The 27200-nt window shown below is 41.8% G+C and overlaps 1 protein-coding gene across 4 annotated transcripts in view; it reads left to right on the plus strand.

The window, feature by feature from the left end:
• SMAD3 (SMAD family member 3) overlaps positions 1 to 27200 on the plus strand; it is a 79568-nt gene that overhangs the window by 40048 nt on the left and 12320 nt on the right. For 2 of the 4 annotated variants that reach the window (XM_074916638.1, XM_074916636.1), the window contains exons 2-6: positions 16732 to 16925; positions 17796 to 17930; positions 18623 to 18697; positions 20460 to 20510; positions 26698 to 26910. In XM_074916638.1, the coding sequence (XP_074772739.1) occupies positions 16732 to 16925; positions 17796 to 17930; positions 18623 to 18697; positions 20460 to 20510; positions 26698 to 26910 (668 nt within the window). Of the gene's footprint in view, positions 1 to 16731; positions 16926 to 17795; positions 17936 to 18600; positions 18698 to 20459; positions 20511 to 26697; positions 26911 to 27200 lie in introns of all 4 variants that reach the window. The other 2 variants (XM_074916635.1, XM_074916637.1) reach the window with 2 other exon arrangements.

Here is a 27200-nt window from a genome sequence, read left to right on the forward strand (position 1 = left end):
TACTTGATTGGGGTTTAGTGGGGATTAGTGGGTCCTACCATAAAACAATTAGCATCCTCAAAAGTCAGTGATCTAGAGGTCTGGAATGGAATTTACTGATTTCATTGCATGTGCAAATGAGCGTACACTATTCAACTGGAAAGCTCTGCTCTTTCCCTTCCTGGAAGGTAACTAACCTTTCAGGTTTGGGGAACCTGTTTTTGTTTGCCGTTCTGAATACCCTTTTATGCCTCAGAACTTTACATAGCTCTGGGCACATTGGAGGTTCTGAGAAAAGATTAGACTGTCTGAATGATCATGTGTATTGTTATACTCAAGGATTGTTTATGGCTTTTTGTTTTAGGGACTGTTATGCATAACTACATTGAATGCTTTTAAAGTTTAATATCAATTCTTGTGGTATAAAAGCTCTGGAGTGTTTCCAGTGTCCTTACATACTTTCACAAGAGGGAACTGTCACGTGTATTTTATAGAAAAGCATTGAGTCCAATGGGGTCGATTTTGATAAGAATGAAAGACCTAAAAGGAATCTGAAGGTTTTGAGAACTTTGGTCTAATTCACCCAAATCTAGCTAAACTACATCTACTAGAACAAGAAATGAATCTTAGTTTCCTCTAGTGAAGAACTGTGCCCCCAGTACTTTGGTTTTTTTCAATTTGGTATGGCTTTTACCATTCTCTCATTTATACTAAACAAAGTATTTTCTGCTTCAAGCCCAAATTTTGCAAAAGAAAAGAATGCAGACTATAATATCTTCTAGTTTACTGGACACTTCTGTTTTTTCTTTGATTTCTGGGTAGGGAAAGGAGCTAAGCAGTAGCCCTTCACTTGAAGGAAAAGGAGTGTTTTCAGAAGACTTAAAACCCACTGCCAACTGCAAGGAGCCTCGCTGCAGTGAGTCAGCATATCTCAAGGCTGAGTTTCCTGCTGCGGGAAGGACACAGTGCTACTACAGATGCAGGCCTTATCAGAAAATGGATGGTAACACCATTTCCTCCTTCCACGCCTCCTCCCCGTGCCCGCAGCAGGCCTGTGCCTCCGGGCTACCCGAGGGACCGGCAGCTTGCCCGTGCTGGAGGCTGAGGCGGCCCAGCCGTGCTCCCACCAGGTTTCTTGTTCTTCCAATATAGAGCAAGATATCTGGGACGAGAAGCATAGCGGCTCTGGGATGAAGGCTGCAGTTTATTACTAAGTACTGTCCTACTTTTTATATGGGTGGCCTGATTTGTACAATAGTGCCAATTCGCATTGTGGTGTTTACAGAGTAAAGACAGGATGTGCGCCGGCCTGTCTCAGTGCATTATCTGCTTGTGTTATATTTTTAGGCTCTTGCTTCCATGACAAAATATTCAGTGACAGTATATTTGCTTACAAGGCTTTGAAGGTCTGTTTTTGCCTCATGTAAGAGCTCCCATTGTTTGGGATTCAGCCAGCATTTAAGCAGCAATGCTACGTTTTACATGTCATCTCCATAATGTTTCTAGAAACAAACTTTGTGTTGCTTTCAATAAAGCCATGGGTGCCGCCTTAAAAAGGTTGAGTTTGTGGCAAGCTGACTGCTGATCGGTTCTTCATGCCAAGCAAATTGTGGCGAGTGTTATGAAAGCAATAGGATGTGTGTGTGGTGCTCTTAATTATAATAAACATAACAGCCTGTGGAGTAGCTGCTCTCAGGGGCCGCTCCTCAAGCTTGTCTTACAAGTAAGCCCGTATTCATAGCAGGGGGAAGACCTACCCAGCAATCCTCAGTTCATTCAGCAAAACAAGAGCAAAGATTGTTGTTGCAAGTATTGGAGCTGAAATGTGAGAAAGTAGTGCTCAGAGGAGGAGGACAGATACTTCTGGTGTGAAGAGCTGGGCCAGAACTGTGGAACTTTCCACCAGCAGAAAGAGCGAGCTAATTCCCCAAGCTCAGCATATTCAAAGCCTGAATGCAAAACTCATCTTTTCCTTGAGTATTCTTTTTTTTCACAAGCTCACAATGGATAAAAATAAAATCTTAAGAACTAATCCAGTTAAGCTTTTTCTTGCTGGCTGAGAAGCGGGAAAGACAGAACAATGAACGCTTTGTTTCTCTTTTGCAATATCTGGTCAGCGGTCAGATAAAACAGAGGTAAAGATGTCACGTAAACACAGATCTGGAGCTGGATATGCTGCACTACGGGTCTGGGTGGGAGACTGAAATTTTGGGGCAGAGCCATGTGGGCACGATGACTTAGATGACTGAAGAAGACAAATCCTCTCTTTTGGACTCATCTATAAATCAATTACCATTTGTTCCTTATTAATAATTTAGCTGCCAAGAATGTGCTTATTGCTTTAGAAGGGGGAGGAAAATACAGACTGTCCCCCTACTTGAATAGCTGGCAGTCTAAAAGATGCCAGAGAGTATTAATGGGAATATCCAGAGAAAGCTATAAACATGGGCTATATTAATTACTTTAATATTTTTGCACCATCTCCTCTCTGTAAACCTTTTTGTCTGCTTGCATCATGTTGATAGTGTATGGCACACACGGTTTAACGGGTCTTTCCAAAGAAATGCGAGAGTGAAGGATCATCCTTCCATCTCATCAGGTCTGGAAGGTTTTTCTGTGCCCCAGTGTAATGCTGAAAGCTGCACAAGGCAGAGAGAGGGACTGAGTTGGGAAGGGAAGGAGCAGCCAAGGGGGAAGCATGTGGTGGATGTCCTATCTGGGCAGGGAATTTGGGAGGAGGGGGGAGAAGCTCCAGTTGGGATGAGCTCTCAGATGGGTTATAAAGAGGGCTGGAGTGCCTTGAGGACAAGGCTCTAGGCTATTTGAACTTAATACCTCATAGAAGAGACCGGACAGATTAAGAGAGGAGTGTGATTGATGGGTTGGAATGATAATTTTAGCAGCTGTGTTTTTTGATGGGTTGGAGAAACAAGATACTTATCTGATGTGCCAAAGAGGAGGAAGAGATTAGATGGGATGACCTAAGGACAGGCAAGTTGTTTTGGTTCTTAAGAGGAAAAAGAAGGTGTAGATATTAATTTGTTGTTTGGGGTTGGGTTTTTTGGTGTTTTGTTTTGGTTTTTTTTTCTTAAATTTTGTGCAGGAAAATGTATCAAGGTTCAAGTAGTGAACCAAAGAGAAAACAACTGGGAGGCTATTAGAGGTGGTGTGGAGCAGTGGTTCCGGATGGTGGGTGGATTCCTAGAGTAAGGTTTAACATTGTCATTATGCAGCAGGTCTGTGCCAGGATGGACATGAAATCTGGGTCTTCTGCCTCCAGTTGCAGGCAGTGTCCTTGCCGTTACACCAGCAGTGCTCAGGCAGTGCAGCAGCAGCGCATTAAAGGTAAGGCATGGCACAAAGCCTAAGCTAATAAACTCAGCAGGATGTTAGGAGGCAGTGAGGCATGGACTGCTGCCACTGCTCTCTTTTCCCTCTGTGGCACAGCCCACTGCTCTCGCTTCCTTGCCATACTTCTGAGCGCTGGTTTGGGATCAATTCTGGTCCATGGCACACTGGGCACAACACTGTCGTTTCCTTGGAAGCAGCTAGGAGTGATTTTAGAAAGTTTATCTGGGTGACCAATGTTGTCTGCAGACTTGGAAGTTTGGGAATGGGATAAGGAAAACGGAGAGGAGTTGGACTTGCTAATGTCTCGTTGAGAGAGGGAGTTGGATCCTGTTACGTACAAAGCAGACAGTTGGTGCAGACTCTTAGTAAATAGACCTAGTGCTGTGAGGAGGAGTATGATTGGTCATTGCCTGTGTGTATTTTAGAGCAATCAAATTTGTTTCATGGAGTTGTTTTTTGAGGATGGAGTGGGTGTGTGGACCAAAAGCTTAGTCACGAGGGGAGGGGAAAGAAAACTGTCTTGACTTGTGAAATCAAATATTTGTGACTTATCCCATTGTTTCCCCTATCTCTGTGTAGCTTATGCCCATGTTCACATGCTGTAGGAGGGAGCAGTGCTGCTAGATCTGCGTGTGGCTTGTATTCCTTTTCGTAGCATTTGGGTGTTGGGGAGGGTCGCCTGCTCTTTTGGGTCCTTGATCGCGTGCTCTCTCTCACTCACGTCTTGGACAGCCTGGTTAGTATTTAGGGAAGGTGTAGGTAGTGAGACATCTCCCAACCAACAAAACCTGGAGGGTGCTTAAAAATGTGTGGATGATTCACTGGAAGGCCCTTTGTTCTCTGAGTCACTGCTGACCCAGGGACCTAGCAAGTGCATTCTGCTGCTGAAGAGGAGACATAAAAAGAAGGCCATAATTGACTGTTACCTCTATATGCCTCATCGTGTTGTTTTAGAGAAGCTGGGTGTTGTTCCTGGGTCTCCTGTCTGCATTTCATCTCAAGTAGTTGTTATGGTTTGATTCCAAAGTTTCCCTCAAGTTTTGATTTGCAGTGAGTGGTGGTGGTCTTCATGTTGACCATGAAAGTACTGTAATGTTGCTGTGAACTGTTCAGCAGCATTTTAGTGTTACTCTCATCTTGGCTATACCACAAAGATGGACAGATCTATTTGTACACTTGCATAGTTTTGAAAACACTTCAGGATTTGAAAAACTGAAAACTGTTTTGTCTTCTGTGGATTCCTCTTTCAGGTCACAGCAAAGGGATGCTGGTCTACTGCTGCAGGCCAGGAGGGATCTCTCCTGTGGCTTTAAAGAACTTCCAGTCTTTATCTAGCATTATTGCTCAGGCCAGTACACATGAAGGTTGCCAGATGGCAAGGTGATATGAGGCCTGGGAAAGAGAGGCCTCTGTGGTTACCGGCTGGGAGCAAAGAGGAGGAGAGTTGTGCTCCCAAACAGCATTCCTTGCCCTTTTGTGAGTGCCAAAACCACACACAACAGGCCAGCCAGACTCCTGTGTGGCTGGCATTAGAGGCACTGGCCAAGTGGGGCCATAAGGAAAATGAGGAAGAAAAACATCCCTTGTTTCTGGAATTCTGCTGATCATTTTCCATAATTTGGCTGATAATGGCTGGCAGTGTCACTGTCACCCCGGACCAGCTGCCAAAGACACCAGGCGCTCAGTCCCCCTGCGTCACCCTGCCCTACCAATGTTGGAGAGAGGACGATGTGAAGTTGGCACGAAAATCAAAAGCAGCTTTAAAATGTGCTCTGGCTTTTTCAAGTACAAACTAATATTTACCTGTGAGTCTGCTTCCCTCCTTGTTCCCCTCTCCTTGGCAAGCTTGAGATCTACTTCTAGTTTAAGCTTAATGTTTAAGCATTTATCCAGTGAGGGTCCCAGGACGTGAATATTAAATGTACTTTTTAGTTTGGAGAGAGGGAAGGGGGAGATGACAACAGGAAAGCTACTTGAAATGTCTCTCTGTTACTTAAATGTGAGTTTTGATGCAGTTGGTATTTTCAGCTGTTCGTTATGGAGACCTCATGGAAAACTTTTGAAAAACATCTCATTTGGGAACAGTTCTGTCTCCTGTGGTGGTTGAAGGGTGACCTGTTTTCTTGTTGTTTCTTTTCTGGCCTGTTCTTTAATCACTTCTTGCCTCAGGTTTTTATTACTACTGACATTTACGTGAAAATAAGGTATTTGTTTATGTTGATTTCAGGTACTTGCTTTTTCCTGCTCCTTTTTGTGTCATACCAGCTGGATTTCCATGCAAGCAGTAGTAATGATAAAACCTTTACAGGAAAGGTGCTGTGCACGCACATGCTTGAGATCCGGTTTGGATGATAAGAATGACTTAGCGTGATACTGATACGTGCTTTATAGAACTGTTATTCATGCCACTGTGCTGCTCTCCCACACATCCTGCATTAGTCAGAGTTAAGCACTGAAATTATACATCCTTGCTCCCAGCCGTATCACCAGTGCAGAGCTGGTGCAGTTTAAGGCAGGGGAGAGTGAAGGGTAGAGGGAAAACATCTGTGCTTGTGTTAGTGCTGCTTTTCTTCAAAGAGATCGTGACTGCTCCAGATCTCGATGGGAAAATGGTGCATCCTGATAGAGGGAGCAACAGCATGTAAAAGTCTGATTTTTGGTGAGCAAGGGAATTCCTTATGCCTTGCAGGAGGGGGAAAATACTCTTCCCCCCTCCTTTTCTCAAAGTTTTTCAGTGTGTGTGTGGTTTTTTTTTAACATAATATGTAATTTAAGAAAGCAGAATTGGGCTTCCATGAATGTTGGCCAGAGGGGATGGCTGAGGGAATGACTTTCTCTTGCTGCATGGCACTTCTCCTGGTACGTCTGCTGTGCTATTAGGCTTCTAGTGGTAGCCTGAAAAAAACCCTTTCAACTGGTTTACTAGAAGAAAGGAAGCTTTCAGGTAGGCCACATACACAGCTTCCCTTTTTGCTGCTAAGAGTTTTTGGAGGGGAAAAAAATATTTCAGCTGAAGCATTTTTCACCTCTCTGGTACAAATAACCCTCTTCTCTTATTGTATAGAAACAGTCCCCCAAAATAAAACTAACAAACCAAAAGCCTGTAACACCACCTCCTCTCTTCCCTCAGCCTTCTCAAATGTGTTGTAAAACCTGATTATGAGACAGAGAAGTTTACAAAGTTGTTCCTCCAAATACACACGAACTCTTGCAGGGTCTTGAGTCTCTGATTTCACTAGTAATTACAGACATAAGAGACTGTAAAATATTAACTTCTGTGGGCTTTTAATGAGGCGTTTCATCTTAAATGTGCAGCATTCCCCTAAGACATCACACTCTTTTAGGTTTACTTTTTAAGCTGTATTTCTCCTGTATTGCTGGTGACTCATAATTAAGGAAGTCAGCGTTGTAAAATTAACACAGCCTTCTTCCACTACCCTTTTCACCTCTCACGCGGTACACACCTTCTGTTAACTCCTTGTGGAAACTTCAAGGCATGTTTTGGTAGCGGAGGTAGTTCTTTGTCATCGGGACCAAGGAGGAAAGTCTGTGAGAATCTGCTCTGTGATGAAATACACAGTCTGTCTGCACATGGGAAATGATTCATGCAGAACTGATTCATTAACAACTCGCAGGATGCCAGAGCGGGTCGGAGGCTGGGAAAGCTCGATTGGAAAAGAGAGGCGGTTAATTGGGAGAATGGGAGAGGCTGCAGGCTAAGGAACCCAGACTAAAGTTTTTGTAGGCAAGCTGCATTTTGTTTAAAGTTGATCAGCCTTAATGAAGAACAGGTCCTCATCATGGAGGCATCTGAGCACATGTGTAGCTCTGCTGTTGAATGGATCCTGAAGGACATCCCTTGTGGAGGGGCTCGGGGTGGGGGAGGATGTTGGACGGAAGTGTGAGTGTTTGTGGGACCAGGTCCCCTTGTTTGTGGTATGCTGTTAATTAGTACTGGTTGTGAAAATAATTATATATCTGAGTTGCTGTTAAACCAGCTTGGAAAGAAGGATAATGTAGAGGCAGTGGAATTAATGGAAGACTTAAAAGGCCTATGTAATTTAAGCAAAGTATCAATCTATGGCTTAAGTACCTGGGTTGCTTTTGAAAATGGGAGATGGGCACTCTGGAAAATTTCACCCTGGATCTTGTTATCCACGCGGGGGAGGTACAAACATAGATGTCAAATCTTGAAATAGCTGCTTTTCAAATTACAGGAAAAACAGCAACATTTTCAGTATATAATAAAGAAAATAACAGCAATGAACCTCGAGTAGCCTCAAACTATTCCAAACAAGATAATTGGAGGCTGTAGCACAGTGTATTTTTAGTTATATCTGCTATAAAGTAAACATGTTCTTTGCCCAGGACCACCAAAAATGTTTCCATAAGAAATGATGGCTTTGTCCCAACTTGATAGAACACACAAACATTTGTCTGAGAAGTCAGTTCCGACTTCTGGTATTTATATGAAGTTTCTGTTGAAGGCACTGGCAATTGTATATATTGTGAAGAAGAGTCCAAGGTCTTAAAACTGTCGTTTTTCAACACTCACTATGATAATCACTTTTGCTTTTGTTAGCAGACATGTATATTTGGAGCAACAGTTCTTGGTGTGAGACTTACTTAAACATTGTGCAGTACATTAGTTTATCTTTCAGCAGTTAAATAGCGTATTCTTTTCCTGGTTATTTGCTCTGGTTTTATTTGGGCTATATCAGCAGCTGAGGCTAATTTGCAAAACTCTCCTGACTTCAGTGAAAATAGGAAGAAATTTTTTTTCCCCTACAGTATCAAGAAGATGCATGTTGAAGCTAGATATTAAATGTAAATGGGTATAAGTACCATGGAAGCTAACAGAATAACTGAGCTTTGCCCCTGCTTTTTTTTTGCTTTTTTTTTCTTTTTTTTTGATTGCTAGCAGGACCATGTGCTCCATTATTCAGTCTTTCTTGAAATACTTTTTGTTTTGAATGCACTCTGTGTTATGGAAGATTATCTGAATCTCTTTGGCATTTCCATCCATCCGTTTTCTCCTTATGAAACTCCTCTCAACATACAAATACACAGACCCATCAGTATGCCTGGAATCTCCTTGGAGAGAGGAAGTTGCTGGTTTGGTTGGATGAAAGTGTGTTGGGTTTTAGATTTCAGGATTGGAGTTAAACACGGGATTCTGGGAAGAGATGACGAGCTCATATGATAAATGACTTTTCAAAAAGGCACGCTCTTTTTGAGAGGCTGAGCTTCTTACGTGTCCATCCATTTCCTCCACCCCCAGTCCCCTTAAGGGGACAAATAAATTCACATGAATCTGACACAGATTTGGGCAAATAATCTTTGCTGAAATAAATAAAAGGACTAGGACTGCTTAGGAAAACTGGATTTCAAATTTAGAGGAGTTATGAAAACCATGCAAAAAGTCACATTTGCTCCACAAAAGGTAACTGGGAAAGGGCTTGGATGCAATAACTTCAGAAACACTTACGGCCTCAGGTTCCACTTACATCCCTTACTCTCTACCAATTTTTATTCATGGTAAACTAGTAGTAGTGAATTACCATATTACCAAAATAAAGCTTGCCCTATCTTCCCCTTGCCATAATAACAAGGATAGTTAGGGGTTTTCTACCTTGCTTTGGTGACAGTTGTGGCCTTCCCTGGGGTAGAAGGGTACCATGAGAGACATTTGAACTGCATAATTTCTGTTGCAGTTAAGAGAAATGGTGTGTTTTCAGTTTTTTCAGTTTGGTGCCTTGCTGAGGAATTCATTGCTTTCCTTTGAAAAGGCAGTAGTAGAAGAGTGTAGCTTTTCTGAGAACTGCCATCCACCTTGCAGGTCCAAGCGCAACTGGACAAGTGCAGATGGCAGAAATATTGGGATGTATATCAGGAAGTTTAGAACTGAGCTTATGATTAAGCCTTAATTAAGCATTAGGATATATTATGTCCTTTCTGGTGTAGGAGAGTGAAGGACATGCATGGTTGGGCCTCTGAAGTACTTGCCTTCTGTGCTGCTGGCCATCAGAAAAAGGAGGAGGTGAGAGAGATGTAAGGGCATATAATTACAAAATGGCTAAAAATAGAGGAAAGGGAGCTGGCTTTGATAGCCAGGTATTCCTGTAGCTGTGGCGTAAGGAGAAACGGTGTAAATGCCAGAGATTGGTAAAAAGTACAGATGAAAAAAGAGTGAGATTGTGATACTACATGACAAAACAAGATCTATCTGTAGTAATAAAGAAATCTAAATTAAAATAAGCTGCTATTGGCATGCTAGCAGGGAATAGAAGTGGACACAGCTCGGAGAAGAGAGCTGTGGGGTAGAGGACAAGCAGAAGGCGGCTTTAGAGGAGCAACAATGGACAGACAGTTTATGGTAAACCAATAAAACGTACTTATGTCTGAATCTGAAATTAGACTCTGAAAAATATGGTCTCAAGGCACCTGCTAAAGAGCTTAGCATTACTGGAATCTTAATAAATGACTCATGCTGTCATAATCTGATCCTGACATCAACTCTCTGTGCTGTATTTCTTCAGCTTTTGAGTGGGGGAAGGGAAAGTCTGCAAAGCCTTAGTAAAGACTGAGAGATGTAAATAGGCAGTTAGAAGCCCACACAAGATATATTGGTAATTTCTGTATTGTCAGCTACTTTTTCAAACCCAGAACAAATGAGACTTGAGTAGAAGAATTATGCAGCATCAGAAAAAAATGGGAATTGCTCTTTACCTTGAAAATCTTTACCCAATACTGCAGGCTGTAGATTCTCGCAGTCTCTGTTCAAGACTTCGTGGCCAGCAGATGCGTGGAGCTGTGCCACCCACTGGCTGGGGTCCTGTGCTTACCTGTGAGTACACACGCAGCATTCTGCCCAAAGACTGCAATAACCCCTGCATGGGTTCCCAAGCCTTGCCCGTTGCTTCCTCTTTGTGCCTTTGCTCGCAGTGCTTCTGCTCCGCTGGCACCTCGTCGAAAAGGTCAGAAGCAGCTGAAAGTCAGCTACAGTCTGCAAACATCGAGGAGATGTGTGTTTCTTCTAAATCCAAATTAGGGCTTTAGTGGGAAGAATAAGCCATCCAGAGGAGAGAATTACCAGCATAAAATATCTGTGATCTTTGATGGCATTGAGGGGGTGATGAACTCCTTATTTCTGGTGTTGGCTCTGGCACAAACTTTTCTTTTGCTTTGTGAGAACCATTTAACGTCATTGCTTTGGGGGTAGTAAAAACTTACCCTCTTGTCATGGTTTAACCACACCTCTCCATAGAGATGTGTTGCAAATGAGATGTTTGTTGTATTATTTTAATCTATAAATTCAAGTGCTAAGTAGAAATATTAATTATTAGTTTCCTCTATGGCAGTGTGGTAATGTGCATTGCAAACCCCAGTTCGACACAGTTACTTCTATTTCTAGAACTTGAATGACAGTACTGTTAAAACTGCACCAGAAGTTGGAAAATTTAGTGAGCTGAGCAAATTGAGGGGAAAGAGATGGCAAGGGATCAGCTTTTGAATTACAAATGTGCTGCATGGGTCATTTTTTTTTAATGCAGTGTTGTTCATTTGGCCAGTATTCAGGGAAAGTTGAGATTTTATCCAACTTTTCAGTGAAACCCTGTGGATATTGCAGTGCTCTGCACACGAAAGCCAGATTCTGCTACAAGAATAAATGCTTACTTCCCTGGTGTAGCCCAGATGTAGGGCCAGTAAGGAACTACTTACCATGTTTTGTGCTTAGGAGAAAATCATAGCCCGTGGCCATAGTTCTTGGTGCATTTGAGAGTATACTGGCAACCTATTTGTCATGGTTTTAAACAACAGCTTCTGCTCGTGGTTTTTAGTAAGAATCCCCTGGAAATATATAACTTAAGCTTTTTCTTCCAGATTATTTTTCTGTTTTCCTTACCCCTTTTTGTGCATGCTGGTGTTACTGGCTAATTGAGCTTTCAGGCATTTTACTCTCTTGGAAGATTAATGACAGGGATATAAAACTGATGGGGTTTGCAAACAAGAGAGTATGTATGTGAATAGTAAGGGGAGGGAATGGATCTCTGATAGAGTAAATCTGAACCTTGACAAACCCCCCCTGTAATATCTTATTGCTTATATCACTTTGCTTAATTTGCATTACTGCATTCCACTGATTTCAACTTCACTCTTAAGGAAGGAGAATGGGTTCAAGGAAGAGTTTCATTACCCATCTAGAGGAGAGAGCGCTGCAAAATGCTCAAAGAGGAAAGTAAGAAATAACATCTTTTAAAGTGGGGTTTGGTTTTTTTTCTTTCCTGATTCAAGATTTTACAAATTAAATCAGGTTTTAAAAAAACCCAAGCAAACAAAACACCCACACACAACAGCAACAAAAAGAAAAAACCCAACCCCAAAACAACAACAAAAAAAACCTCCAATCAGGCCTAGAAATCAAATTCCTGTTATGCAGTGTAATGTTCTCCTATTTACTCCTCACTCTTTTTCAGACAGTTACAGAGGATTGTTTAAAAAAAAAAGCTTAATTCTTTTTTCCTTCCTTGCCTGTTTTTGCTATTAAGAGTCACTATTGCCCTTTGTTCTTTGAGCAACAGTTGTCTGGACAGTTTGAGTAGCAGTTTCATGTGTTAAACTTTCCTGGTAAATGGCTTGTAACAACATATAAGGATGGATCAATCCTAAAGATGTTCAGCCTGAGGGGTTTTTTGTTTGTGTCTTATGGCCACTGCAGTGGTGTCCTGACCATGCCTTATGCTGTTGTGCAAGCAGTTAAATTACCTGACTGCATTCCTGGAGTCTTGGTCTCTCTTTCTTTATTCAGTCTTTTTTTAATCTCTGGTTGTAACTGCCCCAGATGTGGAGTAACCTCTCCACTGGATACCTCTTGATAGTGTTTGAATGCACCATATTGTAACCTTCAAGCCTTCAGCTAACTTCTCCATGGGTATCTTTTACCAAGCACTTACTCTTCTGAGCTGTATCCTACACGCAGGATATGGGGGCACAGTCTTTATCTTTATTGCTAACACCCACCACAGGGGCTGGGACAAACGTGCTGCGAGGCATCGGTCTGCTCTCACACCCCAGCACAGCCTCGCAGCGGGTCTGCTGGCCACACAGTTGTCGTTCAGGTGGGGAAGTGCTGGTCTCTGCCCTTCTTCCCAACAGGCTGATCCTTGACATCGCTGAGCCTTCCTCCTCTCTACTGCTTCTTTGTCTGGTCATATCAGGACTTTGTTTTTCTGAATCATTGTTGAATTCATTTCTTTGCTATAAACCACTGCTAAAACTGGTATCAGCTCAGCAATCTTGCTGTGTTCTGGCTTTGTACTTTATCTTGCAGGCTCTCATAGCCTACATGCTCTCACACTCGCAGGCGGTGATAACTACAGCTCATCGTATTTCCCTGAGTAAAACAATCTTGTGGATCACAATATTTTCTTGTTCTTATCTTGCAAGTTTAGGATACGTGCTGGTTACGAAAGATGCACTAGAACACCCTCTGGCAGTAAGAGCCTGCATCACCCTCTCAATCTAAACATCCACACTGTGAAAAGAACTCCTTCACAACTTCTGCTATTTAATCCCACCATGCAGTACAGAGACACTCTGAAGACATAGTGTCTCACCAAAATAAATGGTGCTGTTTTTGGAGAGAACCATTCAATACTGAATTTTTAGCCAAAGAAGCTTTGGTATTTTTAAAAGAAATTCTGTTAGGTAGTATGGAATAATAAATGTATCAAGTCAGTTGTACAGGGGGATCTGCTCAACACAGGCTGGTTAAAAGCAAGATAAAAAGGAGGAACATTTCAGTAACCCAGGGGAAATTTTGGTGCTTAGATTATGCCAATTTGAATGGATCCTGGATGTGTTGAGCTCTCAGGTGGTTTGGGGAATACTTCAGCCTTCAGGATCAGACCATGCTTCAGAACAGGACCAGGAAAGGGTAGAAGCTGTGTGTGCTAGGGAGTTTATTATCAGATGACTCTGCACAGGGATGTGAGACACACACCTGCTTGGGTCATCCCTGAGGGCTGTGGACTCCAGAGATGATGAGCCAGTCAAACGCATCCTCAGCTGTGGTACATGCTAACAGAAGTATATACTAACTCATCTCGCAGCAGCTTTTGGCTTTCATCAGGTTCCTCAAGAAATGTTACAGCCTGCTAACCCCTGAAAAAGTGGATAGTCTGCCAAGTTAGAGACCTGAGCCTGCCTGTGGTATGATGCTGAGGGAATAGGACAAAGGAAGGGAGGGAGGAGATGAGATAGGGCGGGACTGAGGAAATGGGAGTGTGTTGGCCAGGAGGAAGACCATCTCACCAAGGCCATGTCAGTCCTGTAGCTTGGCACAGCTGCCCGTAAGACTGCAGCCTAGATCATTTATTAGTGAGATGGCCAGGTGCTCAGGACAGTTCTCGTGCTCAATCAAGTGTTTGCATTGACAAATAAACATTCAGTCAGCTAATAAGGGCTGTGGTAATTGGAGTGCTCTATCTACACAAAAAGCTGCCTTTAGTAGAGCATAGTGTTTGCTCATCTAATCTTGTGTCCCATCACAGCCATACCAGTTATTTGTTGCTTTGGAGAAAATACTCCCTGAGGGTTGAAGCAGGACAGCAGAAAGAAATAAAGCTGCCCTGTTACTTAGCCACGTTCTTCCTAAGAACATGCAGATGATGTTGTTTTGTCCCAAATCCCTTAACAGAGAGCCTGAGATTTCACAATCATAAAAATGTAATTATCCTTAAGGGCTTTGGGGAAATAGAATTTCTTTTACCTTATCTTCTTATTGGGGGGAGAGGGGAGAAGAGGAGGCTATTATATTTGAAAAGAAAACATATGGCTCTGCCATTTTAAAAAGTCTTTTTAGATAAGACTGTAGAGAAGTCCATCTCTTCTGCCTCATAGACAGCACTCGTGCTGTGAGCAGTGGCAGAGAGCAAGCACAACGCAACAGTTTTCAGTCTCTGTTAACAACAATGAGTACCTGTGTTACTAGTGGTTGGGAGCTATGTTATGCTTTAGGCTGGTTTTTTTTAGATAACCACAGAAGCTGTTCAGGATTTGGGGGCTGTTCAGACAACAGTGTCTTGGTGTCTCTCTCCCCTGTCTCCATTAACCTGGGTGGTTAGGGCTGCTGCATCGAGGGTGAGTCGGGCACGTCGATGTACTGGCTCATCTTTTGTAAAGACTTCATAGCTCTTACCAAGAACCCTGGGGTGATGGGAAGAAGTGCTCTTTACCCTCCAGCTGACTGTGAAGTTTGTTGTAGATATAAGGAGTTTCTTCTACCCTAGGAAACATAGGGAGAGACTCATCCCTGCAAGTAATCACAACATCATACACACATTGTGTTAGTCCGCTCATCTCAGCTGCTAACTTCAACCCAAATCTGCCAGTGCTGCTGTGATGTCCATCTGTTGATGGTGGCTGGTAACAGTAAGAACACTTGCCACAGTTGTGTCTCCTGTGGGATACTTGGAATAATCTCTCCGAGTCTTCTTTTTTTATCCTCTACCCTCAATTAGATGCAAGATACCCTTCCAACTGGGCACAGATGTTTGAAAGGGGAACAGAAAAGCAGTTCTGTTTTGTTCTTTGTTTCACCTTACTCTCTTTTTATTAGATTTAGTGAATATTTTCACACTTTTGGTATATCTGTTTTTTCAAATTTTTCCAAACTGACAACTTTCGGGGTCACATAAGTCAAGTCTTGGCCCCACTGAAATCAATACCAAGATTCTCACCTTCCATAGAAGATCAGTTCTAGGCACTGGTGCCCTCCTTGTGAGTCTTCTACCTGGGAAGACCGATTTCTGCTTTCCTGTCCTCAGAAGGAGCTTAGCATAGGAGCCCACTTGGAAAATGTGCCAGCTACTCAGCTGGCTGGTCACGCCGCCACAGAGCAGGCTGAAGAGAACGCGTGACCCATAAATAACAGGCACAATATGAAGAAATACATACTATAAATAGGTACTATAAATAATAACTGTGGGCGTTGTGCATTTTTTAGGGCTGTAATATACTTGCAGGTTTTAGATGTTTTATAACCTGTACCAGCAAGTCCCTCGGTGATGGCATCGACTCCTTATATACTTCATACGTAACAGTTATATGACATGTTTTCCTGCTCCTCTAAATCAAGTGATTGTCAGTAATAGCTTGGATTGGTTGCGTTTTGCCTGCCTTGTTTTTGTAGCAGTGTTTACAAGAGGTGTGCGTGTTACCAAGCTCTGCCAGAGAAGCTTTTGGGAAAGCTCTCTCAGGGCAGCCAAGACTAGCGCAACCACTGTTTGAATAATTGTTTGTATGTTTTGGTTTGGTTTTGTTTTGTTTTTCTAGATTGGCTGCCAGCACAAAAGAACCAAGGGAAATAATTCCGAGTAAAATTTAAATTTTCTTTTTTTTTTTCCTTTCCTTGACGAATTAAAAAATAGAAATATTTCATTTCACCAAACCCCTGAAGTGTTTCATTTCAGTCTTTAAGAAAAGCAAGGGAAATGAAGGGTTAGACTTCAAAGAAAGTGCCTGGGGGCAGTTTGCGTTTTGTGTCTCAGGGAGTGGAGCCCTCATTCAGGGATGGAGGAGACCCTGCTCTGACTCCTTCCTCTGATGGAGAGGATTTGTACACACTTGTCTTGCTTCCCAGGAAGGTGTGCTAGCAACAAGCTGTTCTGGGGTGAGGATAGGATTAGGTGAAAAAGCAGTTGGAGGAGACACAGGCTAGATGTAAAAATAAAAGTAAGCAATGCTGAAAAAACGATGTTTTGCTTTCAAGCTGCAATTTGGAAAATGGAACTGGAAGCCTTGCTTGTTTGTAATGTTTGTGAACACTTTTTAAAGAAAAAGTATATATAGCAATTTTGGGTGATTTTGACACAATGGAAATTCATGTCTCTCTGTATTTTAAAAGTCCAGTTTTATTAGCACATATTTTAAGATGTAATCCCTTTGTGTGCACAGCATAAATTATTGAGAACTGTGCAAATGGCCTGTTCATTAGGACACACATAAATGCTTCAGAATTACCACTAAATTGATGTATTCTTACTGGATGTAGCTCTTGGCTCTGACTCCAAATTAACTTCTCTTCAGAAAATTAATAAATCCAGAGCAGGGCTGTTATATCAAAGAAACATTTATGGTTTTTTAGAGAGAAGTTCTTGGCCTGAAGACTGGGACGAGAAGCCTACTTGCAGGACTGTCTCAGTGGGTTTTGGTGACTAGCACCTCTTGGGATTGTGTCAGGATACTGAGTTGGCTGGGCAGCCTGTGCTCTGAGCCTCCTGCTGAAATCTGCAGTATTCCCATTAGGTTCCATGTTGTAGCATGCAATGGGCTGTGGTCGGTACTACACGTTTATTAACACCTGTCTAAATTGCTGTGGTCTTTATGCTCTGCCTGCAGATCATTAGATGGCCGGCTGCAAGTCTCTCACCGGAAGGGTCTTCCCCATGTGATCTACTGCCGGCTGTGGCGGTGGCCGGACCTTCATAGCCACCATGAGCTGCGTGCCATGGAGATGTGCGAGTATGCCTTCAACATGAAGAAGGATGAAGTCTGTGTGAATCCTTACCATTACCAAAGAGTGGAAACCCCAGGTACTGCTGGCCCCACGTGCAGATACCTCAGCTTCTCGCTACCAGCATAAGGGATTTATAAGTGCATTTCAGAATTGAATAAAGCAGCAGGCGTAGGGTTTTAAAACCAAAGTGTATCTGTTATTGATGGTAATCTCTTACTGTATGCAGTAGAATAATTTATGAATCTGCACTCAGGGGGGATGTATAATTTTAAATCGATAAAATCCAAGGTTGCATTGTTGCCAGGTTCCTAATGTGGCATTGTGTGCATGTAAACAACTCACACATGTAGTAGATACAAGTATGAACTATGGCAATGTTCTATGCATCCCTGATTGTTGGTATTAACTTAAGGCTAAACTTACTGTTAAGTTGAAGTGGATCTAAGAATAGCTCCCAGCACAACTGAACTTCCTGTTCTGAAGTCTCCTCCTGCCTCTGAAAGAGACTTTCATCTGGAACTGCAGATAGTTCTGCTGCGTGTCAGTACAAATCTGCAGAACCAGTCTGGATGTTTATGCTAATCCTACCTTGCTGTTTCATTTTATGTGAAATTTATTCCTTTTGAATTATGAAGTATAACTTCTCTTAAATCGTTTTTCAAGACGACCTGTTTTCTTTGCCTTAGAAGGGGCAGTCAGACTAGGTGTGTTCAGATAAGCACGTATCCCGTCCCCAGCTGAGATATGTTAAGAATAGCATCTTTAACTGCCGCTGTTATTTCAGAAGCAAGTATCAAATTGTGTCCCTTAATTAGCAACTTTGGTGTTGCGTGTATTTAAGGGTGTTACTCCAAACTGGTTTCTCTTCATTTTCTAGGGTTTCAGTCATTTTATTTTAAAGCTGTTAATGTTGCTGTTCTATTTTTTTTCCTTTCCATTTGTGCAGTGTTACCTCCAGTGCTGGTGCCTCGGCACACAGAGATCCCAGCTGAGTTCCCGCCGTTAGACGATTATAGTCATTCTATTCCAGAGAACACTAACTTCCCAGCAGGTATCGAGCCACAGAGCAACTACATTCCAGGTACCGTATATCTTCCATACAGCAAGTGGAGGGAAAAGGGTCATATTGCACAGTGAATCGTGTCTGTGTATACCAAGCTGGGTGGCTGAAAAGTCTTTCTTTCCATCATTACTATGAAGTTAAGGAGTGGGAACCTATACAAAAATAGATAAAAGCTGTAAATGCAGACACACAACAGTGCTGTTTATAGTTTTGTTTTGCTTTCTTTAAACTCACCTCTTTCCTTTAGTAGTACATACGCAATTTATTGTGGAATCTAAAGCTGAATGTTCCCTTAACAAGTTTAGATTTGAATGAAATTCAGCCATTTTAATTTGAGTAAAACTCTCTAAATTTCTGATGGAATTGAGCTCTTCTATTTATGAATCTCTTTTACAAGCAATTTACACCTTATTTGCATGGACAAGCTATGCAGCTGCACACCAGGAAAGGAAAAATATGTGGACAGAAAACTGTCTACATGGCTTGAAGTTTTATGGGACTGAAAATCCAGATTTTTTTGTTTCCCCCTCTTCTGGTATTCACAAATATGTCTGTCGTCCTGGTTGTGCCAGCTCCTCCTCTCAGCAGCTTGGAGAAGAAAAGTATTAAAAAAGAAATTTAGCTCCTTGTGAGTAACAAATATTTTTGGTGTCTAAAATTCAGACTTTGCATCCAGTTGCAATGACAGTATGCTCATTTTATGCTTCTAGAGACACCTCCTCCGGGCTATTTGAGTGAGGATGGAGAAACTAGTGACCACCAGATGAACCCCAGCATGGATGCAGGTAAGTCAGCTTTTGCCATTTGCTGCAGCTTTCTAGGTCATACCAGAGACCCTTCTATAGTTTTTCTTCAGGCACTGAAGATCAAATGGTGATTTGAGGTATTTTATCCCTGTAGGAGTGCAAATGTAGCCTCACATCTCATCTAAAGCACAGAGTAGGTGAAAGGTACAGCATGTTCCTGTTCTCTCCAACGTCCATCATTAGATACTACTAAGCAGGAGCCTGAAACAGTGGCGACACATCCAAGGATGATTGTGTTGTGTTTGCATACACCTGTCTGTATGCACATGAAAATTTTGCATGTAGCTGTCACTTTTCTGCTGAGGCATTTCTCTGATCGCTTGGTTGTTTACATACTTAAATGTCCAGTTTATATTTGAAATGACCACTAGGAGATTTGTTTTTAAATGGGCTTATCATTTAATGAATATATCCCAAGGAAAGTTGAAAGTCTGGGTTCGCTCTCATTGCCAAGAAAACAAGTAACCAGGTTTAGAATGAGGAGCCTTATCATTGGTGCTAACCTGTATCAACACTTTAAAAATTAAACATCCAAGTCTCCTCTTTCTGGGAGTAACTGTTTAAGGCATCTTGTTGATGTGAGTGTTGTCACTGTTTGTAAGAACCACTGAATCAGACTCCGAATTCATAAAACTTTCGCTTGAAAAGCAAAAACACATCCTTGGTTAGAAGAGCTGATGCTTTACAAGAGAGATATGCAAATACGTGGCACTTACATAAAGATAGACATGCAGAACCTAGTTAATGCAAATACTGCACACAAATATCTTTGTTTCTGTGCGTGTCTTCAGCCGTAGAGCATACGTGGGATTCTAAAAGAGGGATGACTGATTTGCAGTCTTTCACCACGATTATACAGATGGAGGAAGGCAGTGTGGGTTTGTTTGTCTACATCAAACATAAGCCTGTTCACACAATCCATTTTAGTGCATACAATTATTGGTAATGTGGTTGACGTGTGGAATGTGTGTATGGCTTTTTGGAAAGTGGACTGGAATAGGATTGGCCTGAAAGATACTATAAATAACCAATTTATGTTCAAATGCTAGATCCTTTCCTTCAGATGCCATGGACTTCCCTCTTTATAGCAGAACAAATTTTAAAGAAACCAGCCAAAGTCAGTATGAGAGGAAAAGAAAAAATGAGCTGTACCTCCTGTCTGCATCCATGTGGCATCCAGAGACTGTCAAAATTGCTCTGGACATCCAAGTGCAGATATTTGAAATATATGCACAGAATTTGTGGATCAAATTGAATGACAGTTGTTTGGTCAGATCTGTATAGTTTGATTCAATACTCCATAGTCCCAAACCAGTAAGATTTCTTGATGTGAAGCGGTATGTTTTATGAGCATGTTTTGTGCCTAGCAATGTAAAATCAAGCTCTTAAATGCCCAGCTAATTGGATTTGACTGTCATGATAGTACCTGGAGTTTTGATAACTTCAGGTGAGAGCAAAACAGATAACTGCATGTTCAGTTTTGAAAATTAATGGGTTAAGCTTAAGCAAATACATTACGAAGATGCTTAGCAATGTTGCAGATGTAGCAAGTGGGTATAAGTAATAGCATTTAGAAGCTCACGTAAAGAACAATCAGCATCAGATAAGCTGCTGGTGTCACAAAATGAGACTTAAGTGAGAAATGGGTTTTTCCTCCAACAAGCCTAGGCAGCACTGAAGATTTTGTGCAAGTGTTTTGTGCAGATGCCGTGCTAATAATTATAATGTCTTGATTTTTCAGGTTCTCCAAACTTATCACCAAACCCTATGTCTCCAGCACACAATAATCTGGGTAAGCATGTGATCTTGAGAACTGTGTGTAATTACAGTCAAGATAGTGACATTTTAATGATGATGTTATTACTTGAGGTTGTGCACTTCTGATGAGATTGTGAGCACTGATGTTCCTTTCCACTAATCCTCTTTACCGTGGTAACAGTGGTTCACAGTAACTCTGTATGAAATAAAGAGATCTGAACTTACATCAGAGAGTTAAATAAAAAACCAAGAAATATTGGCAGACAAATACCAGAAAGAATGAGTGAAGAGCAAAAATACAGTTGTTTGATTACATGACTATGTCTGTCTGTTTTGCTGGTGATTTTGAGTTCTTGTATATTTAAAGGACGAATATTGAGGTTAAATTTTGTCTCTTGGAAAGTTACTTTGTAAATTCATAGCACTTATTGGTCTCTTTTACAACATACCAGAGCGCCTTGCAGTTTTTTAGTATTTATTAACTTGGTGTTACATTGATTATAGGGCAAATGCTGCTACCCACATATCATGGACAAGGGACTGAGGTTCAGAGCAACAGATATGCCTGCGCTGCTTTGTCAGCTCTGGCAATCATCTGCTTGTCTGAGGGGCAGAGAACGCAGTACATCCTCATGTAAACCCAGCTCAGGAGAAAACCCATGTCCCCAGCAGAGCAAGCGTGCAGTTACACTAACAAAACTACAAGTGCTGGGCTAGTGTCAGACCACAGGGTCAGTTTACCTGAGGGGCAGCCCTAGACCCCACCAGGGTAAAGCAGCTCAGAGCCCTCTTGTCCCAGTGCACTGAACCACCAGAACAACTGATGGCCCAAGTGTGTAAGTTGTTCTAGTGTGAAACTGAGCATGGACTGAGCAGAGCAAAGCGGAGGAGGCCAGTTGGTTGGTGTTCAAATGGAGCACAGGCCAGTCCTAGTAGGCCAGTGCTGTCACTGATTCACTCCATAAGCTGTAGACAGTAAATAGGAAGAGAGCTGAAGAAGAAGGAATAGCAGTTGAATACCTTTACTTTTGAGGTATTATTAGAGGTTTTGTGGCTATCTCTGAAACTCTGTTGTCTTCTCAAATGGCCCTGTCCTTTATTTTCATACCTACAGACATAAAAGGTCTGATCTTCATCAGTTTGAGCTCTTACCGTATTTGAAATTGCTCTCAGTGGTCTGTCATAAAAAGCACTCATGGCTCTGGCTAGCTGCAGGATCAGTTCTCTAAATGTTCATTAAGCCAGCAGACAGAGGCCACTTGAGATTACTCTTGAATAACCATAGCCATAAAGTTTACATATGCTTTTAATCCTGGCACAGAGTACTTTGACACTGCTCCAAAATTTGTCAGTCATTGGCTGACTTGTGAATATCTTGGGGCTGTTGAAGAGGGGATTTCTTTTTCTCTTCTTTTCTTTTTTTTTTTTTTTTAAAAGCGTGGGATATATTGCCACAGTGCCACTAAATTTTTATTTGCTTTAACTGTTAAAGCCTAAGAAGAGAATACATGGCTGACTTACCTTTATTTCCTTTTTTCTTTTCTTGTTTGAATCCACTACGCTCCAGTGTCCTGCCTAGGAGTTGATGAGAATTTCTAGCAATTTTTTTCAACCTAAAAATAAAAAGCCAATTACATGTAACAAAACCAACCTGGCAAGTTGACTGTGGCATCTGCCTTACATAAGGAAAAAAGGAGTTTCTAGGAAAGAGGCCTAGACGCATATCCTTTCTAACAAGGACACTGGTTATTAACACATGCTGCTCAGCTGATGGGTCTGTCAGATACCTAATGTGCTGTCTGGTGACAAAAGCTAAGTAGGAGCAGGTGAAGCTGGTTAACAGCAAGAAGTCTCTTTGTAGTCTAAGGAGCAGACATCAGAAGAGCATTCTAACTTACCGATGTTAAAAGAAAAATTGCAAACCACATATTTAGGCAAGATCTTCCACAAATTAAGAACTTCTTGTCTCTTTTTAAAAGTTTTATTGTAAATTTTTGCACGTGAGTAAGCTACAAAATAATAAATGAAATGGCACATTGCTGAGCAACTCTTAACAACTGTTAAATGACAAAATTTATCATTTGTACCTTGTAGATGGCATATCTGAAGTAAGGGGCTGCTTATAGCAGTGTGGGTGAAAACACCAGCAGCCCATCAGACCTTCAGCCTCGCAGTCCCTGCAGCCCAAAAGGGGTTGCAGAGGCTGTGAGAGCAGAACGTTTCCTCAGCTTTGCAGGTCCTCTCTCCAGTTAGACAGAAGTTAGTTGGTGCTGGTGGCCTGCAGTGCTCCTGCTTTTGCTGGGCTATGTAATTCCATGGATAAGCAGAACGATCCAGTCTAGGGCTGTACTTTGATCTGCAGAAGTTTAATCAGGCTTTCTCTATGTGTTTGTTAAGAAAATTGGATAGAAATTTAAAAAACACAACAGCGTGCAGTGGGGAAAATGATCAGCAAGTTCTCAGCAGCAGTGTGGTGGGTTTTTGCAGTTTTGCCATTAAGAAAATAATGTCACAGTATTGATCTCCATTTATTTGACCAGAACTACCTGAAGCTTTTAAGAGAGTTTGCATTGTGTAAGCTGAACTTTGGACTTAAATCCTGTGGCCATATTCCAGAGAATTGCAAAGGCAATAAACTAGCATGAGGCAAACCAACTAGGACAATAGAAACAGGGTTTGTTTGAGGTGCAATGTATGTAGTTCAGCATAAAGCTGTAAGAATGTAGTATGGGATTGAAGGAATTTAGGGAGTTTCATCTTTCCGTTCACAGGCGCAAAAGTGTTGCAAGGTAACATATTGGGATTTTTTTTTTTTTCCCCCTTTTCAGCTTGTGCATTTGATTTGGTAGCATTTGAGTTTTGGTCCAAACTTCTGGTTGTCAAATTTTCAGTTGTCAAACATAAGCTTTAAATGGAAATTATAGATGTCCAATTATCTTGTCTGTATTACTGAAATATGAACTGGAGAAAATACAGAAAACAACCAAAATGACAGGAGAGTTGCCAGCATTATGTGGACGTTCGGAATGAAGTCAGAGAGTTTACGCTGGCCGAGGGCCAGGCCTGAGGTTGCATGCGTATTGTTATTTTGGAGTGAGGCAGTCCCTTGGCGTACAGGAAATCCATTGTCCGTGTTTGCTCCGCAAAAGACTTGACGCAAAAGCTGTAAGTAAAATAAGCACATACCCTGTGGTCAAATCCATCAGTAACATAAGCCTCTGTTACTCCCTGTGTTGAAACACTATTTCCCAACGCAGCGAAGAGACAATCCTTCTCAAGGTACAGAGGGGAAGGGAGTGTGCACACCTCTTTATGTTTGTTTCTGGAGGGAGTTAGAATGAATGTGGCTGTAACTAATACAGGTGGGTAACATCAGTAATTTTGATACACACTGTGCATCAAATACATTAACTGAAACTAGGATCACAACTGCTCTTACGCTCAGAGCACACAGTGTAGGTGCAAAACAGCCAGCAGATATTTTATCCTCCACAGCTGTAGAGATAGTACTTTCATGTCGTAGGGAAGATGCAGTATGGGAAGATGCAGCATCCCAGTACTCAGCAGACACTTGTGAAAGGAAAGCTGTAGTGACTCAAGGTTGAGATTGTGTAGAGATGATTCAGGCAGGATTTTCTTGGGTTTAATGCATCATGTTTTAGTTGATTGTGTACACCCTCAGGATTCCTTGGCTTTAGCAGAGCTGCATTCTCTTACTTCTCCCCCAGCAGTAAATCCATAAATTAAAAATGAATATTCAGGACAGCTCTAACACAAGAGGAAACCTGCCCATCCCGTGACAGCTTAAGCTGAGCCTAAGACCAAAAATCACAGGAAAAAGCAGAATCACTAAAAGCTTGGTTGCATTTTTTAGAGACAAGTTTTTCTTCAAAATAGGATTTGTTGGTTTGTGTCTTTCCTTAAGTTGCAAATAAGCTGGAAATAAAATGTCCGTACATCCTTCGGTGGGGAATCCACAGTTCCCTTGAGTCCCAACCAAGCGGAGGTGGTTTCTGTAGGAAAGGACCACGAAACCATAGAGAGCAACACAGGCTTTGGTCTTTTTATAACTTGAATAGTACCAGTCTGAGGACATTACTTAAGGATCAACAAAAGTTGATTTGATTTTTTTCTGGAGCTCAGCAGCCTTTCAATTAGAAAGGCACTTGCTGTGGAATAAGAGCACAGTCATGTGGAACACAATCTGTTTTCTTAAGTGGGTGGGCACACCTTAAGACACTGATTAGTGCTGGTATTTGCTGTACCTCTATACAAATTGCACTGGAGTCATGTGAAGCCCAGAGCCAGTTGTGATGTGTATAGACTACTGCTGTGGGCCACAACCACTGATTGGTGAAATGAGGCTGGTATTGGAGAAATATGCCTGATGTGGCAGTTTCCAGCGGGACAACCAAATGTGTCATACAAGAGAAAAAGGCAGAGATGGTAAACTTGTGTGACTCCTGAATGTGTTCAGTATCATCTGTGCATGTCAGGAGAGGGGCTTGCTTTAAGCTAAAAAATTGTTTAAAATGTGAAGAAACAGCAGGTGTGCTTACCAGATCTCTTAAATTGATGTAGTGACCCCTGTTCTATTGAGCTGCCTTCTGTTAGCTTTTGCTTTGAGCCTATGTCCTTTTCCGTAAGAGGAAGATACGCTTTTGTGGGTGTAATGTGTGGAAGAGAGCAGGAACATCGAGCTTTGCTTGTGATAGATCATTTTTCTTTCAGATGATATAATTAAGAAAAGAGAGAGACTGTGAAAGAAGCTGGGAATGGGTATAAGCTCCAAAATTCATGGACTTTGAAGATGTGATAAGGATTAGAGTTCCCCAGATGCACTTCTGTTCAATTCATTATTTGCTGTCAGCAAAGCTTGTAGCAAAGCAGCAACTATTTTCTGATTATTAGCTACTTTGGGAACTCGTGCACCACAGTAATGGAGAGGAAACCAGCATGTCTCTTGGCTGAAGCCAGGCTGCTTCAACCTGTTCCTAAAGGTCGTCGAGAACATTAGGAACCAGATGAGAAATCACTCTCAAACCTCTGTAGAGACGCTCTCCTCTGTGAGAGGAGGTTGGGGTGATAAAAACCTGTCTTTGATTTTTTGGAGCTGATCTCTTAAGCCCCAGGTTCACCTAAGCCTATGGAAAAAGCTGGGGGTTTGCTGCTTGATGTTAACTCTTTGGCCAGATTGAAAGCTGTTCTGTTCTGCTAAATTGGGGGGAGGACTGGAGGGAATTCTTATTTTGCTTTTATTTCTTGCCTTGATTGTGGGGAATAGCACACATCAGTTAGTTTAGTCTGCTTTCCACTTCCTCTGCTTTGCAGATTCTTGGCTTGCAGTGGGACTGGGCACCATCCATTGCAGCATTTCCACGAATATTTGACTTGAGTCTTCCTCTGCTGAAATCTCATTGGCTTTAATGGGAGCAGTTAAATCATTTTATGCCATTTGAATGTCCCACCTTTCATGCATATGAAGTATTGTCTTCCCGTGACTGTCTCAGCCTTAGTCTGCTCATGAACTTTGGGCCTTTTGGTCCACAGGCTGAGTCAAACCATAACCCCAGTAAAAGAGATGTGCCATCATCTATTGGGAAATGCATTTTCTTTTGATAGTTTGAGATCAAGTGCACTGGAAGAAAGTATCTAATTTTTTAAATCACTTTGATGCCGGTATTACGTACAATGGTGCACATTGCAGACAACTCGGTTTCATCAGCACTAGAGAGATCATAACAGAGTCAGTACAAATGACAGTTGGACTTGCTGGCTGCTTGGTGTACGTGCCCAGCATTAGGGAGACCTGTGTTGTTGAAAGCAGGTTTGTGATTGCTCTTTCTGAGGTTTTTCTGTTTCTTCCTTTTCTCCCCTTTTGTCTTTTTAGGGTACTGGCTACCTAAAAATGATCCCATGTTTCATAGTAAAGCTAAGTTTATTTTTTAAATTTTCTCCAAGTATGAAGATAGTTAAGTGACACCCCACTTTCTAAGTGACTAATATCTTTGACTATTTGTGATTGTTCCATGTGCCAAAAGCTTCAGGGGTGACGTAACTTTCTAGCTGCGGTCCATTAAAACCTATCAAGTAATTAAAGTTTGGTGGTTAAATTGAGCCCAAGGAATGAAGCAGAACAATATTTCAAAATGGTTCCTTTTTTTCATCTCCCCTTCCCCTCCTGAGGGCCTGTGACTCATTTTGCCTTTTATTTTGTGCAGATCTGCAGCCTGTTACTTACTGCGAGCCAGCTTTCTGGTGCTCGATATCCTACTATGAACTCAACCAGCGAGTGGGAGAGACTTTCCATGCCTCTCAGCCCTCTATGACCGTGGATGGTTTCACTGACCCATCTAATTCTGAACGCTTCTGCCTTGGTTTGCTGTCTAACGTGAACAGAAATGCAGCAGTGGAACTCACAAGACGACACATTGGTAATTTCTATTTCCTTGTTTTAGTCAGTGTCTTTCAAGGTGGAATGAGGAAACCTGCATGTAAGGCTTTTTCTTTAGCTAATCAGCATGCAGCTTGGTCAGTTTTAGAACACTGCTATGTTTGAATATCCATGGTGGTTTCACAGGCTAATCTTCCATAAAGGAACACGTATTTTTTCATAAAAGTATAATAAAGAAATGCACTGAGGAACACTAAAATTGCTGCATGTAATATAGAGAGAATGTAAACTTTTACATGCACTCTTCTGTATTTGGATGGATGTTAGCGA

The sequence above is a fragment of the Athene noctua genome, chromosome 13, assembly GCF_965140245.1.
Source record: "Athene noctua chromosome 13, bAthNoc1.hap1.1, whole genome shotgun sequence".
NCBI lineage: Eukaryota > Metazoa > Chordata > Aves > Strigiformes > Strigidae > Athene > Athene noctua.